The sequence below is a fragment of the Ochotona curzoniae genome, unplaced genomic scaffold (genome assembly GCF_017591425.1).
Source record: "Ochotona curzoniae isolate NIBS_2020 unplaced genomic scaffold, NIBS_Ocur_1.0 contig_66, whole genome shotgun sequence".
Lineage (NCBI taxonomy): Eukaryota > Metazoa > Chordata > Mammalia > Lagomorpha > Ochotonidae > Ochotona > Ochotona curzoniae.
The window spans coordinates 20,041,410-20,059,809 of record NW_024466512.1 but is presented as its reverse complement, the minus strand read 5'-3'; the positions used below and the strand labels follow the sequence as shown (position 1 = coordinate 20,059,809).

The 18,400-nt window shown below is 56.6% G+C and overlaps 1 protein-coding gene across 5 annotated transcripts in view; it reads right to left on the bottom strand.

Annotated features, from left to right (window-relative positions):
- SH3PXD2A (SH3 and PX domains 2A) overlaps nucleotides 1-18,400 on the bottom strand; it is a 188,162-nt gene that overhangs the window by 27,341 nt on the left and 142,421 nt on the right. For 2 of the 5 annotated variants that reach the window (XM_040992165.1, XM_040992166.1), the window contains exons 7-8: nucleotides 17,646-17,690; nucleotides 11,627-11,758 (exon numbers count right to left, since the gene is read on the bottom strand). In XM_040992165.1, the coding sequence (XP_040848099.1) occupies nucleotides 11,627-11,758; nucleotides 17,646-17,690 (177 nt within the window). Of the gene's footprint in view, nucleotides 1-11,626; nucleotides 11,759-13,914; nucleotides 13,931-17,645; nucleotides 17,691-18,400 lie in introns of those variants that run through there. The other 3 variants (XM_040992167.1, XM_040992168.1, XM_040992169.1) reach the window with 2 other exon arrangements.

Sequence of the window (18,400 nt, the reverse complement as noted above, 5' to 3'; positions counted from 1 at the left end):
AGGGGTGCGCTTGTTTCTGATGTTGTCCTGTCTCAGAACTCCCCGGTCCTACGGGAGCCACCCCGAGGCCTCAGCTGGATTTGTGGTGGGCTAAGAATGGGTTCTCCACGCTCTCTGCTGCTTCAAGTCCCTTCTGATCGCTTCTGGTTCCCCAAAGCCAAGTTCAGATCCTACTTCCAGGACATGAGAAGACCACACTCAGGCCTGGCTCCTTAGTGATTGGTATGGCAAGTAATGACATCCATGAGCCCTAAGGAGCTCTAAGCCCTAAGCCCTGCTCTTCTTCGCCCCCAGAGGAGCAGCGTGCAGAGGTACCTGCTCGCCTTACCAGCTGCCAGCAACCAAGTCCCTTCAGCTGAATCACGCCAGCTAGCCATCTGCTTCCCCTCTTGCCCCTTGGCTCCGAGGAGATTAGGACTGTGACTTCCTGTTGTCCTCACGTCACCGAAGCTGGGGATTTAGTGAATGAACTTATGTCTGCTCCCTGGCTCTGACCACTCTCACTTGCGTGCTTGGTTTTGGCCTTCTCAGCTCTGTGCAAGGCCCAGCCTCTGGTCGACCTCCTCACATGGTCATGGGGACGGCCCTGGCGCCCACAGGCAGAGATGCAGCAGGTGGCACAAAGACCTGGGGGACTGTGACCTCTGTACCCCCACCTTGGCTCTAAGGGAGCCAGATACCAGCTCTGGGGCCCTTGGCAGAGACATTCCATTCTGGAAGCAGTCCTGGGGCAAGGGAGCCTGGATGGTAGCATCCTCCCTTTTTGAAACATGCCTTGGCAGCAAGACCCCAGACACCACCAACCCAGTCCTAGCCTTTGGGGCTCCAATGTCAGTCTCCAGAAGTGAGCAATATCCCGTCATTACCTCCAAGGCCTTTCACTACCCCCAACTCGAACCAGTCCCTCTGACTGGAACACGGACAACACTCTCCCTGCTCGCTCTAGCCTGGTCACCCTGCCCAAATTCCTGCCTGACCTGGCTCAGGCTCTACCCAGGCCCCAGCCCTGGATCCAGCTGCCTCTAGAATGGAGTTGCTCCCCAGGAGACACATCCCACAGTGCCGGTGCCCTGGGGAAGCAGGTTTAAGGTGCCTGAACAGGAAGGAGGTGATCTGAGCCATGCTTGTCCAGGAGTGACTGTGTGGGTAGGAGGCAAGGCTGAGAAGTGGACTCCTGTGCTGGACAGGTAACTTCACTAGCTGGTCACCATCTGCTCCAATGTCCTAACCACTGCCTCTTCTGCACCTACTAACCTCTACCCCACGCCCTCACAGACATGACGTGAGGGCATGGGACACTCACACATACCTGATGTCAGGGCACCGCACAGACACTTGGCTGGGAGGTCAGGCAGAGGGGAGGATATCTCCGGCAGACAAGAGAGACTTCAGGGAAATGGGCTTCATCCGCTCAGCCCAAAGAGCAGTACAAACACACACCCTTGACCAAGACCCTTGCAGGCGAAGCCTGATGTCCATGGTCTGCCCATGAATGTGACGGAGCACTGTGCCAAGTGACAATGTCTAAAGCAGCAAGTGGGCGTCTGGACTGGCAGGAGGCCTGCCAGGGTCTGGGGTGTAGGACGTTAGGGGCCCGGCCGGTACTGGCTGCCTCACACTGGGGCCTTGCTTTCAAGCAGATCCCTGGCTCCCACAGATCTTGTTTCACTTGAGCAGGCAGTTGGGGAGAGTGGGGGAGGCGGGGAGGGGGTGCGCCAGGAAAGCTGCATTCCTCCCGGTGGAGCCAGCCGAGCTGTCTCAAGCCCTGCCTGGGGTTGTAAGCGATCCCAGCCTGTTCGTGATTAGGCCCTGTTGCTGGCTTTCTGGCAGGGTGGCCTGGAACCCCTGCGGCCCAGCTGACGGGGAGAGACACCCTCGCTCCCTTGGATAATCTTGTCCTCATGTGACACGACCAGAGGCATCCCTCAGCCTCTTGTGCTCAGCAATTCTCCATGGCAACTCTTCAAAACATTGTTTCCAGAAGGGGGGAAGGAGCCACCCCCAAGCCCCCAGCCATGAAATTCCATGCCACTCATCATAATTCCCTCTGTCCCCAGCAATGTCCTGGAAAACAGACATACTGGCTGCCCCCAGAGATGATGCAAATTAAAGAAGAGGGAACCGAGCCCTCCTTGGTCCACACTGCCCTTTGATAGAGGGGAGGACGTGCACATGTACACACACACACACACACACACACACACACACACAACCTTTTGCTGACATAGTTCACAAGTGGCGCCGGACAGCTCAAGGCTGTTTCTCAGCTGTTCTTCCTCCGGAAATTTAATCTGCAAAGCATCTGCCCTCACAGAGCCCATTGCAAAGGTGTCCAAGAGCCCACGATCCTGTGATCATAATTACAAACCCAGCATCATGCAGCCAGTGACCCATTTGGCGGCCAGGGAGAGCAAGAAGAAGGCCTGCCAACATGGTCAAGTTCCCCTTGCCCGCTCCATCGGAGCTGAGACAGGCTTGTTTTTGCAGTCCCAGGGGACAGGACAGAAACTTCAGACCTCTAAAGTTGCCCAGCTTGACAATACTGCCATGATCGGGGAGAAAAGTGACCATGACCATGACATCTGGCCACCCTCCATACTGCAAACGAGGAAACTAAGTACTTAACAGTGATAACACAAGCTCGTTAAAGGTTTTCAGGTGACTGGAGGCCAAGTTCAGCTGCCTGGATTGACCAAGACCTTCATAGGCAGAGCATGGTGTCCCTTCTGCTCATCCATGTGACAGCCTGAGCACTGTGCCAAGTACCAATCCCTTGATCCAATGCCTTAGGGAAGGCGTGGGCAACAGGACTGGCAAGAAGGCCTGCCTGGGCATGGAAGGGCACCTGGCCAGGCCACATGTGGGAGAAGCCCAGGATCTACACTGTGGAGATGCCAGGACTGGAACCCTGGCCATACCTGCATGCCACCCCATTGCAGCAACTCAAGAATCCTGCCACACCACACAAACAAGAAAGACAAAGTGTCCAGAAACCCCAGGACTGGACACCTGGGTACGTTCAACAGTGGCCTCACCCCCTCCCAGGTGAAAGGGAGGAACAAAAGGAGGTGTGGGGAAACTCAGCATCCTTCTGGGCCAGGCCTACCTCCCCGCCCTCCAAGAGCACACCCTTTCCTCCTAGCCTCACTACTGCCCCTCACTCATTGGGGAAATCTCCCATTGGGTCTTCAAAGCTAATAAACTCATCTAGTAGGGACATGTAAGGAACCTTAGGGCAGGTGAAGCACTGGCAGCTATAATGTGGTGCAGGGCTGTCCCTGCCGTGCCTGCCTCCAGGCTCTGCAAGGTGCCCAAGAACCCACAGTTGCAGATCCTCTTGCCTGCTCCCTCCCCAGCACACACTCACCACTCCCTGGACTTGAGGCAGCCACCTGGGCAGCAGCTGCCACCAGCTCTGACACATCCAGGACCTTCTGGGGGCTCTCCAACAGGCCCCTCCCACCTGTTCCCTCACTGGGAACACTGCCAGCCTTGTAAGTCTCCTGGTGCCTGTCCCTTGTTCAAGGAACCCTCATCCAGACACTCTCCCACCGCCCAGCCACCAGCAGCACCCACATGCAACCCTTGTCCTCAGCGACACCTTCAAGTGCCCAGCGTCAGTATCCAGCTCATTGCAGCTGGGCTTCTACGTGCAGGAAGAGCAACAGCCCTGCTGTCACCTTCAGCAAAATTAAGACAGGGTCGGCTACAGCCCAGTATATGCTCTGTTGTAGCTGAGAGCAGGCAAAGGCAGTGGGGGCTGGAGCCCTGACCAGCACCACTGAGGTTCAGGTTCAGCTCCAGCTCCACCCTCACATCCTCAGCCCTGCCTGCAAGGAGGCTGGGGGCAGACCCCCAGCCCACACCATCCAGAGCCAGCCATGTACTGGGGAAGCCCAAGGCAGGAACATCCCGCAGGGTCCACATGCTCCCCCTTCCCTCAGATTCCCTGACAGGTGCCCTGTTCTGCAGCCCAGCGGAGGTTGTGAGGGGTAGTCTCTGTTTTATGCTCTGCATCCTGGGACACAACAAAACACTGTTGTGGGGGCAGGGTGTGGGTGGCCTGGCACAATGGCCCACTGGATAAATCCTCATCTTGAATACCCAGGATTTCATATGCACACCAGTTTGTATCTTGGCTGCCCCACTTCCCATCCAGCTCTCTGCTTGTGGCATGGGAAAGCAGTTGAGGATGGCCCAATGTCTTGGGACCCAGCACCCACATGGAAAATCCACAGGAAGGGCCCGGCGCGGTGGCGCAAGTGGTTAAAGGTCCTCGCCTCGCACGCCCGGGATCCCATATAGGCGCCGGTTCTAATCCCGGCAGCCCCGCTTCCCTTCCAGCTCCCTGCCTGTGGCCTGGGAAAGCAGTCGAGGACGGCCCAAAGCTTTAGGAACCTGCACCCGCGTGGGAGACCCGGAAGAGGCTCCTGGCTTCGGATCGGCATAGTATCGACCCATTGCGCTCACTTGGGGAGTGAATCATCTGATGGAAGATCTTCCTCTCTGTCTCTCCTCTCTGTATATCCGCCTTTCCAATAAAAAAAATAATAAAAAATAAATCTTCAAAAAAAAAAAGAAAAGAAAATCCACAGGAAACTCCTGGTTTCAGATCAGCTCAGCTCCAGCTGTTGCAGCCACTTGGAGAGCGAACCAGTGGATGGAAGATCTTTCTCTGTCTTTCCTCTCTGTAAATCTGCCTTTCCAGTAATAAATAAATCTTTTTTTTTTTTTTAAAGCATCTTGTGGTTTGGTTTTCCCAGGAGGAAGAGCCTCCATGCAAGCCCCCAAGTCGCCCAACACTGGACACACACCCCATGGCTTGACATGGAGGCCCCAACTCCCAGCCGGCCAGTCCTCCAGGAGAGCCACCTCCCCTCTCTGGCCTTGCCAGGCAGCTCCCTTTACAGCCTGCCCTTGGCATCCTTGCTTGGAGTCTGGCTTTCTCTCACTTCCTGTGCTGCTCCTGGGCCACTTCCCCACAGTCCAGTCTAATCAGAGCATCAGTGAGGCCAATGACTTGGAGCAGGAGCCTGACCAGTGCCCAGTGAAAGAGGGCTGCACCGAGACAATGAAAGAAACAAAACAAAAAAACTAAAATAAACAGAAAAAAGCCCAACCCCAAATGTGACACAGCACATTGCAAATGCAGAGGGACAAGTATCTGGGGCTATACAAGATTTCCTGGGGTCCCATAGTTCAGCTCCTGGACTAGGGAGTCCCCCAATCTGACCAATGGCTCTCCCAAATTTTGTCAGGCACATGAATTTGCTGGGTGGCCTTGGCTGGTGCCCCATCATAAGGCTGGGATTCAAGGTCTCTGGTAACCCAGAGGATGAGGTCATGGAATCTGGATGAGGGTGGTTAGCGTGGGTCCTGCTGAAAACTACCAGGGTGGTTGCTGAAAGCCAGCGTGAAGGGTGTAATATCACACGGCCAGAGAGACGCTGCGGAAGGACGAGGAGGGGCACTTTCTCCACCCCAAGTCCCCGAGGTCCTGCCAAATTACACTCCCTACAAGCTCTTTCCTTACACTTTGCTAAAATCAGTTATGTAAGAGTTGGGGGGGACAGTGTGTGGGGAACTCTTTCCTTGCACGTCAGTCGGACGCTGTGACCTGCCACTTCCACGGGGGACAGAGACTGAGATGAACAAGTGAGTACATGCGTTGGGCAGGGTGGTGAATTCCAGGGTTGCTGCCCTTGCTCACCAGGCACCTGAGCCAAGGAAGGGCTGGATCAGGAGCTTCACAATGCCAATACCAGGTCGCAGTGACCAATCACTCTACCTGTGCAACCTGAGCAGGGTGCTGGAATGACAGGGGGTATCCCTGTGTTGGCAGCTCTACCCAGCAGCCTGGTGTCCAGTTCCAGGCTGGTGGCTGGCAGTGTGCTGGGGAACCTCTGGCAATGTACCCTAGCTCAAGCAAAGAGCTATTCCAGGCCCTCCCTGTTCCCAGCATACCTCCTCTGCCATCCTCCTCTGTGCAGGTAGGATCCAAGAGGCCAGTCCAGTGACTTCCCCCAGCCTCTATCTTCCTGCCAGGCTAGTTGTCAAACTGCTGCCTAGCTTCCATTTCCTCCTGCCCCGGGCACTCATATGCCTACTCTGCCATCTATCTCACATTCCACTTTCTGCCCAGCTACACCCTTGCATTCTCCAAGGCCTGGTTTAACGATGCCTCTTCCTCTGAATAGCCCTGCTATCTGTACCAGGTCCACCTGTGATGACCTGAGAGAGTGGGGGGGCGGGCATTGCACTCGGTACCACACCACAGAGCTATAGTGGAAGGTACAGCCTGGGTAGGAATGGCACTGGTGGGCCTCCCCCTTCTCAACCTAGCATGAAGGCCCTTACTCCCATGAGAATACTACTGTTGGGTGACCAGGAGACGCTGACTTCTACCTGCAGCCCTCTTTCTTGCCCCAGGTTGACATACAGACCCCATCCTCCATACCCATACCTTATGCCAGCTTGGTGCAGCATCCTTGTAAATAACCCAGTGCAGCCCACTGCCTGGCTTGGTGAGGAAATGGAGGTGAGGGGAGGGAAAAATGGGTTCACCCACCAGGTGACCCAGACCAGTGGTCCCAGGATTGCTGGCACACATGGAGCATTCAGTGTGCTCCAAGTCCTGCACTAAGAACCGGATGCTGAGGAACCAACATCCACCAGCACCTGAGCTGTGAGCAATGTGAGCTCCATTTCACAGGCCCGAACACTGATGCCCAGAGGACCCAAGAAACTGGCCCAGGGTCCTCCTCTCTTACTGAGCAAGCGAATTAAGATGAAAAGCAGCCTGCGGCGCCCTCTCTGCCAGATCATTCTGTGCTTGCTTTCAACAGTGCTTGCCTTCAACAGCACCTCTTCCCTGGGTGTGAGCCGCGCTGGGTCTGGATCCTTCAGCCCAGCTCTGCAACATGGACAACAGTGGCAGACCAGACATAGTCTGGGACCAGGAGGAACCTTGGAGTTGGGCAAACCAGTCAGCAGGAAAACACAATGGCCTGCACTGAGAGAGTTAGCAGAGAACAAGGTTCCCGGATGGTCGGGGCAAGACTTTGGTAGCATTGACTCCATCTCTGTGGGGGCGGGGGGGGGGGGAATGTAGAGCATTTTTTGGGACTCAAGCTCTTAAAAGACTGCTGTGGAGAGCAGAGTAAGAATCCATTACCCGGGCCCGGTGCAATGGCTCACCTTGCATATGCTAGGATCCTATGTGGGTGCCGGTTTGTGTCCCAACTGCTCCACTTCCCATCCAACTCCCTGGTTGTGGCCTGGGAAAGCAGTAGAGGATGTCCCAGTGCCTTGGGACCCTACACCTGTGTGGGAGACCCAGAAGCAGCTCCTGGCTCCTGGCTTCAGATCAGCTCAGCTCTGGCCATTGCGGTCACTTGGGAATTGAAACCAGCGGACAGAAGATCTTTCTCTCTGTCTCTCCTTCTCTCTATAGTACATCTGACTTTCCAATTAAAAAAAAAAACAACAAAAACAAAAACCAAAAAACCTTTTAGGCATCCACTTATCTCTAGTGCAGATTGCAAGCAACATGCCTTCCTGCTGACAGCCTGTCCTGTCTGTGCTGGGACATGGTTTCTAGCAGCAGGGTAGCCTAAAGTCTGAGTTAGCTATGCAGGGTGTGTGTGTGTGTGTATGTCGGGGGCGTGGGGGGGGGCGGGGTACCACACTAAGCAGGTTCCTTGGTAAGCACTAAGTGAAAGACACAGATCCATCTGGTATCCACACAGGACAACAGGCAGTCTATACCACCACCCTAGCTTGCCCATGCCCCTGCCAAGAACCAGGCTCCCAGTCTCAGCCTCAAGCTCCCGCAGCTGCCATTTACTTCACTCCCTCTCAGATTTGCTGAGATTTTCCTGTATCCTTCCACTGACCTCTTGGGCATGTCTGAATGAGTTTTAGTCCTCTGTTGGCAACCCCGTTAGGAATAAAGTGTTGACACTGGAGGGGCACGAAGATTCGCAAACTCCCTCCAAGGCTCCCTGTTCTCACTGGCCAGGCAAAGGGACAAGCCACAGGAGCTCGGCAGCTCTGGCTTCCAAGGAGGCCCGAGAATTCCCAGTGCACTACGCCAGTGCCAGGAAGCAGAGACGCGGAGAGAAAGCTGAGGCAGGGAAAACTCTGCTGACTCATCTCCCTGCTTCCTTCCCTGGCCTGCAGTCCTGTGGAGGAGGGACCCACTCTGGAAGGCTGGAGGAGAAACCAAAATGACAGAACCCCGGCATCGCTGCTTACCCCAGAACGGGGACCGAATGGGGTCCATGGAAGGGTGCAGTGGATGTGGCCTCAGAGGTATGACAATGGGGCGGCATCTCAGGCACCATTGCCTATGTCAAGGGCAGGGGGTTCCCACAGACAGAACTAGAGGGCTACTGCCTATACCCATCTCACAGGTGATCCTGTGGTGCAACCAGGCAAGCTTTTCCAGAGTTGGGCCCCAAGGCTGCTACCCAACCAATAATGCCTTCCTTGAAGCCACACGGGACTGGTTCTGGGTGTCTTGACTCCTGCTCCTTGGCTGCCCCTCAGGGGCTCATCCTCCATGCTCAGAAGTCACAGACCCCAGCCCCAACTCTTGACTGCTACCCATGGGAATTCCTGCCATACTTGAGCACAGCGACACAGGGACATCCATGGTCATCCAACTGTGAGTTGGTAAGGGAGGACCTTCAGATTCTGAGTTGCTCAGACAGGTAGTTCAGCCACAAAAGGGACAAAATACCTTCCATTGGGTGGAGCTGTCCTCCATCCTACTGCTTTCACAGATGGGCACACAGCCTGGCAGTTGTTGCCTTCCTCACTCAGAGCCTAGTGCCCACAAATGCCCATGTACCACCTGTGGCAGTAAGCGCAGCCAGAGGGCTCTCACGAACAGGCAAAGCCAGGTGGCTGTAGCCTTCCACACACACACACCTTACTTGAGCTACGCCCAGCCAAGTGAGAGGGCACCCAGTGGGCGAGATCAGGCCCCAAAGACAGGGGATAGCCCTGCCTGGGGCTGTGGCCCCACACAGCCAGTGGAAATGCCAACACGCCCACCACCATACCATCCCAGGTCAAAGGCATCACAATTGGGCCTTTGTTTCAGAGTTCAAAAGCCTCACTCACCACTCCCTCCAAAGCCAGCATGCAGGCTGCATGCCCCTCCCCGCCTCCCCTCCCCCCATGCCGGGCATCCAGCTTCCTCTAGCAGGGGCACCACCTTCCTGGAGATGCACGGCTTGGGCACCCTTGTCTTTCTCCCCTCTGCTTCAGCCAGAGCACATGCCAGGCCGGTTGGTGACTGATGGCAACAGACAAGGCAACAGGGGACATAGCATTCCAGTCCCCAAGAGCAACTGGGCAGCTGAGCTGCCTGCCATCTGTGCCTGGGACAAAGGCAGCAAGCTAGTGGAAAGGTGGAAAAGGCGTGTTCAGTGAGTGTCTCCCCAGCCAATACCCAAGGCCCAGTGAGTCACCTGGCCATGCCGAGGTGTACACAATTGCCAGGGGTAGCAGGCATCTGCTCTAGGCCCTGCTTCTAAGCAACTCCCCTGCCTTCCTCCCACAGACACTTATAGAGGGGCTAACTGAGGCTCAGAGAAGGCAAGGAACCTGAAGCCACCTAGCCAGCAGGTGGGCAGGTTGAATCCTACTTCTAGGAACAGCAGCTCCCTTGCAGGGTCTGTGGACCAGATAGGGGCTACAGGATATGAGGGGCTATAGAATATGAGGGGTTTTACTTAGCCAGCCAGCCAGCCAGCCAGCCACCCACCCTCCCAGACCTCCTGGGACAGCTGGCGTCTCCATACCCAACACGGGCTTGCTCCTGAATAGGACTGAGTGTTCCACGGTCATGAACGTGAAGTGGGAAGGGCACATGAGCCCCTGGGGAGCATGGAACCTTGAACTTGAAGTCTATTGTGTGTCACGATAGCCAAATGTATGTGTGCCCTTGGGACAGCGGGACCTGGTTGTGCTGCCCACCACTTTGCTGACGACCACTAGCACAAGGTGCTGATCTCTCTGCAAAGGGACAGGAGCCAAGAGGGCCGTGGGTGAGGCCTGGGGTCACACAGCATAGTCGTGCTCCAGAGAGCATGTCCCAGAGCCCCTGCTTCCCTTGGGAGGCCCCTGAAATCTTGTGAGCATCCCTACAGCTATAAGGCATCTTCAAAAAGCTCATGGAAAATGCGTAATTACAAGCAACTATGCACACAGTTTCAATTTATTTGTTCCCCAAATTAACTCCTTTATCTGAAATGCAAAGAGAAACCGAAGCACAGAGAGATGTATCTATGGGTTCATTCTCCAAATGCCTGTAACAGCTGAAGCCAGAAGCCCAGATGTCGACTTAGAGGTGCACACGTGGCTGGCAGGGCTCCGAACCCTGGCCCATCACCAATGCCTCCCAGGCTGCACCTTAGCAGGAAGCTGGATGCAAATATGGGCATTGGGTATCGAACATGGTATCTCATGGGGCATCATAACCCATGTACCAAATTCTCCCACCTTCCAAGTTACTGTTTAGTTCTCTTTCCGCCATAAAGAGAACCCTGTTGTTCACCACTTAGGCATAGGAATGAGGAGCTGGGGGTGGGCGGATGGCAGCCAGGATCCCAGCAGTGTCCCAGCTCTGCTTTTGACCAGGCAAGCTGTTTCCATCTTTCTGGCTCTCCGTTTTCCTATCTACAAAATGGGCACAGGAGTCCTTCAAATACCAGAAGGAAACACAATGGGGGGTGGAGCAAAGCCAGGCAAACAGACCCCTCCCCTCTGTCCACCAGACAGACCAAGAAAGTTCCTGGCACAGAGACTTCCCTGCAGCAAACTGAAACCAAAACCAAAACCAAACACCTCACCCGAGACTCCAGGTGTAAGCACATTATCTAGCCACGTCCTATTCCTAGCCTTTACGAGCTGCACCTAAGGGCTGTAACCCAGCCCCCTTCCCATGAACACCTGCTGCCAAGGACAGCAGGTGACTTGGGTCTGCACTGTTAGACCCTCATCCTCACCAAAGCTCTGGGCAGCATGGGCACAGCTCCTGTGACAGGAACCCTGCTGGCACGGGATCTGGCCTCACCTCTCCCAGGCTAGGTCTCCTACCAGGCCCCAGAGGGCCTCTAGCTCAGCAGGGGCAGTCAGCTCACTGCCCAGACCCTTCCAGCTCCCACAGGCCCAGCCCCTGCTTGGGCAACCTGCCAGGGAAACTGGGACCCCTGGGGCCCCATGGTAATGTCAGGGCCCACCTTCCCTACCACCAGTTGGCCAGGTCTTCTGACTCTGCCTGGAACCTGGCTTGGAATCTGGCCCCACCAGGATAGGTTGGGCACCCTTGAGCTGGGGCTGGACACTGCTGCCCCAGCCTCACATTAACACAAGCCAGTTAATTACACCACGTGTTGGGGAGACATTCTTCCAGCACCAGGCAAAGTGCTGGCCTGCAGCCCAGACCAACGGGGGAAAACTTCAGCCTGCACAGCCCTCTCCTGCCAGATGGAAATAACGTATAGCTGCGGAGGGGGAGGAGGCAAGGAACAAAAACCAGCCCTGGTGAGGCGGCAGGCAGCGTGTCCTCCCACCCCCAAGCAATTGGCCACGGCTACACGGGCCGCCAACTCACCGCTCTCATTCTTCTCGATGACGTCCACCACCTCCCCGGCCTGGAGGCTCAGCTCTGAGTTCTCCTGCTTCTTATAGTTGGACACAACCACATACTGTTCCAGGATCATGGGCTCGGCGTTGCTGTCGGCACCTGGCGGGGGCAGAAAGCACGCGGTGAGCCAGCGGCCGGCCATGGCCCCGCGGCCGGGGCGCCCCCTGTCCATTGGTCTCGGGGGAGGCTGCTCGGTCGCCAGTGTTGCTCCGAGGGACGGCCCGAAGCCAGGGCTTGCGGCTCACCGGGCCCCAAGGACAGGCCATATAGCAAGGCCCCACACCGGGGGGACATGGGGAGCCAGGGGACCGGGGAAAAGGGAGGGGAGCAGACACAGAGATGGAGACAGAGGCCAAGGAGACTTGGGGAAGGGGCCCTCTGCCGCGAGGAGGTGCTAGCAGTCACAGCCCGGCATGGGGCAGAGCCTGGGGCCGACGACGTGGGCTCTCCGGATGCCCGGGCCAGCCAGGGCAGGCGGACTGGGCCGTGAGCGAGTCCGTGGGCGGCTCATGAGGGCTGAGGCCAGAGCACAGTAGAGAGGAGGAGGAGGAGGAGGAAAGGCCCGGAGGAGGCCCCTGGGAGGCAGGAGAGCGAGGGCAGCTGTGCACCCGGCGGGCAGGAGGGTGGAGGGGAGAGCAGAGCGGGAGAGCAAGCTCCCGCAGCCCGGCCCGGCGAGCAGTCCGAGGGTTTGAGGCCGCCAATCGCAGGGGTTTGCTCGCAACCCTTAAATAGAAACACATGAGACCCGTCGAATGGGGAGCCAGGGGTGGAGGCAGCCCAGGGGGGAGGGCCCAGACTGTTTACTTGAAATCCAAGAAGAAAGTCCTAGCCCGGCCCACCCCCTGCCGACTGTTCCTCAAGTTCGGCTCTGTCCCTACCCCCTGCACCCCTCCCTGGACCCCTCGGGCCGGCGGCACACTAAGGCACTGCCTTCCCCGGCCCCCTGGGAAGGACATGACTGAGGGATGGGCGTCAGGCTGGCTTGCTCAGCCCTGTTTCCACAGGGTTTGAGTGGGCTTGGAGGCTGCCGGCAATCACACAAACTCCAGTGACTCCCAGCTGCTTCCGCCCACCTCAAAGGGGCTTAGGGGAGCCCAAGGAGTCCAAAATAGGGGTGCAGCAGAAACAGGACAGGCGGCCCCAGGCTCCCAGAGCTAGCACCATGTTGGAAGGTGGTTAGTCAGGGTGGCCAGCTCAGCTTCCTTGCTGAGTGGTGCTGGGCATGGCTGAACAAGCTTCCCTGGTCGTCAACTGCTGCCATCATTAAGGGTGAAGGAGAAGTTACCCAAAACATTACAAACCCTGCTAGGAGCTAAACAGGTTCCACAAGCCACAGACCCTGGAGGAGTCACCTCCCTAAGGCCTCTCAGACCATCCCAACTGCTTATGCACTTTTTCCTTTTTCTAGTGCACTTTGTGTGCTAGCTACCTATACGCCAATCACCACAAAGGCTGGGGGGCTGGGAGGGTGGGCGTCACACCACTGGTCAGGAGTTGGGAATGGCTGAGGGTCTCTAAGCTTCCATGTGGTTCCTTGAGGGCCTTGACCCACAGCCACATCCCCTACACGCCTGATTCTGATTCAAGCACTGGGAACATTTACTGCCCCATTTCATCCTCACTACTCCCTCTCAAGCCATTTCACAGACTAATCAAAGGGAACAAATCCAATGTCTTCTAAGCCCCTCTCTTTCCATTAGAGAACAGCTGCATCTAATTGCTACTCCATGCAGCCTGTTCTTCCAGCACAATTACCCTCACCTGGTAGCTCAGAATCACTGACACCTGTCGTAGTACTTACTGCAGCCACGAGTGAGAGACACGCTCGGATATGTAGGTTCCTTCACTCCAGGGCAGGGGCTCTCAGTCATAGAAAAACCACCACCTGTTGAACAGCTCTCCTTGGAGGGGAAATAAACTCACTGCCCTGGGCTTCCTCCTCTGAGGGGTTGGCGCTGAAGCTCCGACTTGACCTTCTGGAGGCTTGGAAGGGACCTGGTCCCAGCTGGGCTGCACCCCAAGGGTATGCCCAAGCACAGCCCCATTAGCTCCTCCACTATAGGCAGAAGAGCGACCAACAGCCAGGTACCTAGGCCAGCTCTGCTCTGCACACAGATGTAGCCAACCCCACAAACAGTGGCAGTACTGAGTGCTGGGCTCACAGGCTACCTCCCACAGTAGTGGCCCAGGGGACCTCAGGACCTGCCCTGGGGGCACTGTGCTTGAAGTGCCTGTGGATGGGTGCCAGGGCCTGCCCTGTAAGAGTGAGCTCTGAGGGCTCCCTGCCTCCTCCCCACCTGGCAAGCTTAGAGAGGAAAACTTGAGAGGAGTGACACAGCAGGTGGCAGAGCATCTAGGTTACCCAGATGATGGCAGCGAGCCTGCTTCTTCTAATTAGGGTCCGAGTTATGCCAGGCAGCAGACCGCGTCGGCTTGTGCCATCCTCACAGCAGCTACTTACAGCAGAGCCTGCTCCAGCCCCAATTTATACAAAGTGAGCAAGCTGGGACTGGAGAAAGTAAGCAATTTCCTTAAGGCTGGGAAGGAGGCCAAATCCACCTGGACAACTCTGCCTGGAATCTTGATCTTCAGTCTTGCAAGGAACAGCAGGCCTTTGGTGCACTCTATCCTCACAGTCCTAGCACACAATTGATGCTTAATAAAGGCTGCCGTGTGGACTTCCAGTTGCCTCTTTCTACCCTCACTGCCCAGACCCACAGTCTGCCTTGCCTGCACGGCTCTAGGGAACTGGCAGATAGGCACACAGGGAGCTGTTGAGTTTACTGAGCTGATGCGGGCAGACTGGCAGGGCCTCATTGCTGGCAGATGGGGGCAGTTGAATGCCTAGGCTCACAGACAGAAGAGGCAGCTGTAAAAAATGAGGGTGAGCAAGCGCTCTGCCCTGGGGGACAGGAGATGCAAGCAAGGAGATGGGAAGGGAAGGCAGTACCTGGGTGTGGTGAGACTTTGGCTCATGACGGGCCAAGTCAAGAAAATCTGAGGCAGGATTTCCAAGAGGGGCCTCCTTGGAAAATTGGCATGAGCTCTCAGAAAACTGCCACTGGGAGAGATAGGTAGAAAAGTAGAGGAAGCGGCTTCTGGGCTTCACAGACAGCACGGACGGGCAGACACACAGATTAGCGAGCTCCTAGGGTGCTGGCTGCCATGTGGGCAGGAGCTGGGAGCAGGCACCTGGGGGAGAAACCCTGGCAGCTGGTGGGAGGTGACGTCATCCTGCAGAGAGGCTGCTCCTTCAGGGGATCCCCTCCCAGAACAGTCCTGCAAAAACTGGGGACAGGAAGGATCTGCCCAAGGGTGGGGGTGGGACGGGCTCTGGTCCTGGCAGGAACCCAAGGGAAGGGGTACACCCCTTCTGGAGAGTGGAGTGTCTCCCAAGTGGACACAGGGCTTTGCATGAGCCTTATGCTTTCTGACATGGCTCCCGCTGCACCTGCTGAGACCCAAAAGGGTCACCTGCATTTCTCTAACTACCACCTGGACAGAATCCTAGCCCCTGCCTGGTCCTGGCTGCCATTCAAACTTTTCAACTAGACGTTTATCAACTCCATCTCCTACTCCCACATCTCTAATGCTCCCTGTTTTCCACCAATCTCAGCCCGATCCTCTGGCCTGTGTGAGCTCCCATGTGCCCTTCTACCTGCCCACACCCCACCTCCACTGGTTCCACACCAATAGAAAGGATGCCCATCCACCTACTATGGGCCAAAGGCACTGTTCCATGCAGGCTCTTAACTTTCCAAGTTTCTGCTTTAGCTACTGTCCCTTGCCAGGAATGCCTTCTCCTTTTCTCTCTACCAACAGCATTCCTACCAAGCCCAAGTTTGGGGGAGCCTCCAGGAGCATCTCCCCGCTACCCCAAGCCAGCCAGCGGGCAACTATCTCTAGGACAACAGCCCCGAGCTAGTGCACATGACACAACCATGGCCATGATCACAACCTGAGACTCTAATCACCAGAGGCCGAGCCTTAGAACCTAGCTTTGCTTTGGCTAGCTCTGTGTCCCAGAGAAGGACACTGGCCTTCTCTGGGCTGTAGCTCCCTTATCTGCAAGCAGTGGTAGTGACAGATCTGCAGGGGTCTTCCCTGCTGGGGAGGATAGCGCTATATAAGCTATAGGTGTTGTTTATAGAACAATAGAGGAAACGAAGTGCTGGAGAGCTTTTGTCCCTCAGCTGCCTGAGAGCCCGCAGGCTCAGGGCCAGGGCAGCCAGGAGGAAGGAGGGTGGAGAAGGGAGGCTGTGGCTCCACGCAGTGCCCCTCCCACATCCCATCTCCAGGCAGGCAGTGGACTGGCCAGCTGGAAAGAGAGCCAGCTCAGCATCCAGAGGCCATGCTGGGGCGGACAGAGACCAAGCCATGCAGCCGGCAGAGCCTTATCTACAAGGATCTAGCTCCACCCCAGCCCCTCACCTCACACAATACACCCACATTCTAGATGGGGAAACCAAGGTCCAGAAAAACCGGGCAGCTTGCTTGAGACCTCTGACCAGCTGAGATCTCCCTGCTCCCCTGCTGGCCACAGCCTGGTTCATCCCAAGATGCCGAGCTGCAAAGGTGGCCTCCCCCAGCCCTGGGCATGCCACCAAGGTCCCCTACTCCCTCCCGCTGGCTTTTCCCAGGCCACTGGGGCCTGCTGGCCTCTCAGCCATACGTGTGGTGAATAGAATGCATCACCGCGGGCCAAGTGGGCTCTGCTTACTGGCTCAAGGAGAGGGAAGCAGGGAGCAGAGCCCAGAGATTAGCTCAGGCCCAGGCCCTCAGCACCGAGAGCACCAGAAGGGTGCTGGCAAGGTGGAGGGGCCTGGCTTCCCACCCACTCCCAGGCTCCGCCTTCTCCAAACCTGGCTGCCTCCTATTTCCCTGGGTCTCTAGCCCCTAAAGTGGAGCCAGGACCTTCCCCCAGCCAGCAGCTCTGTACCTGGGGGGTTGGCATGGGGGTGGGTAGCACTTTTAGAAATGGAGAGACACCCTAAAAGACCCTTGGAAAAACCCCACTTCCTGGGCCCAGAGCGGTGGCCTAGCAGCTAAAGCCCTTGCCTTGAACGCGCCAGGATCCCATATGGACGCCAGCTTCCATCCAGCTCCCTGCTTGTGGCCTGGGAAAGCAGTGGAGGATGGCCCAAAGTCTTGGGACCCTGCAGCAGTGTGGAAGACCTGGAGGAGGTTCCTGGCTTCGGATCGGCACAGCACCGGCCATTGCGCTTACTTGGGGAGTGAATCATCAGATGGAACATCTTCCTCTCTGTCTCTCCTCCTCCCTATATATCTGACTTAGCAATAAAAATAAATAAATCTAAAACAAACAAATAAACAAGCCCACTCCCTGTCCCTCCATAGCCAAGAACTCTGTTTGCCGTGGAGGCCTGCCATTGTTCTGTTCAATAAAACCAAAGGCCAAAGGCAAATTCTCAATCTCCAGCCCTGCTCTACCGGGAGCAGATCAAGGCCCAAATCCCTGCGGGCCATCTCAGCCAGGCAGGGGGCCAGAGAAAAGCAGTCTGGGGCATGGGTGCTGAGACCCAGGCTTGGGTGCAGCGCCAGGAATGGCTGGGAGCCAGGCTCAGACTCCTTTGCTCTTGGTCTCAGTTAAACTGCCTGAAAGTTGGGACTGGGCATTACTGGGTGGCCTTCCTCGCCTGATCAGGCAAATGAACAGCGCTGAACAGTCGTGGGCATCCACCACTGGTCGGGTGTGCATCTCAGACCCTACAGGAGGCTGCCCAGCCTTGACTCAAAACCCCCATGCCTGTTACACAGTTCCTTGGGAGGATGGCACCACAAGCTAGTCTGGGTGGCCCTGGAAGGCCAAGGACACAGCTGTGGAGGATGCCCACCTGCCGTGAGGGTGAAGGCTGGCCCAGGGTATAGCGGGGCGTGAAGAAGGAATGCAGCCTGCAGGTACCCGCGCTCACGTGCTGGCCACACCAGTTACACACATGCACTCACATGCAATGCCAGCCCGTACCTGTCGTGTCCTTCTTGGGAGACTCTGCCCAGCTGGACAGCCACACTTCTGAGTCCCCCAGAGAGCAAGCGGCAACGGGAAGGAGAAGCAGAGGAGGAGGAGAGAGAAAGAACCGTTAGGCAGGCAGGAGGTCCGAGACCAGTGGTTGCAGGGCCCGGCGGGCTTGGCCGCCAACGCGGAAGGCGGGGGAGGGGATGGGAGTGATTTCCTGGCTCTGGGCTGGCTGTTGGGCGTGGGCCCGCGTGATTACAGAGGCTGGGACAGGGATAATGAAGTGTCTGGCGAAACACTGGAATCCTCTAGAGCACATAGGATCCTATACAACCTCTCCCTGGAAGGAGGGCCCACGGGTTACTCTGGCTTTAGAGCAGGAGGCCCAGCCCTTTCTCTCTGGCCACGTAGGTGGCTGGTCCCACTGGGTCAGGTGGCTTCTCCTAACAGTTTGGCAAGCTCAACAATCTGGATTGAACCTTCAGTGCCAGGTTTAGAGTAGCAGAGGATGCTCCCTGAGTCTGGGGATACCACATCCAAGGGACCCTAAGGACCACCTTGCCACCATCCTGCCCAAGAGGCAGACAGACCATAGCAGGAGACACTTCTTCCTCCCAAACTTGACCTTGAAGGACAGGGACCCTGAAGTCTGAGGAAGAAATGAGGTCTCCATTCCAGACTGATAGTAGAGTGTAAGCTGGCCCTCAGTTTTTCCATGGGTGAAATGGGGCTAAGAGCGAGGAACAAGAATCCAAAGCGCCATG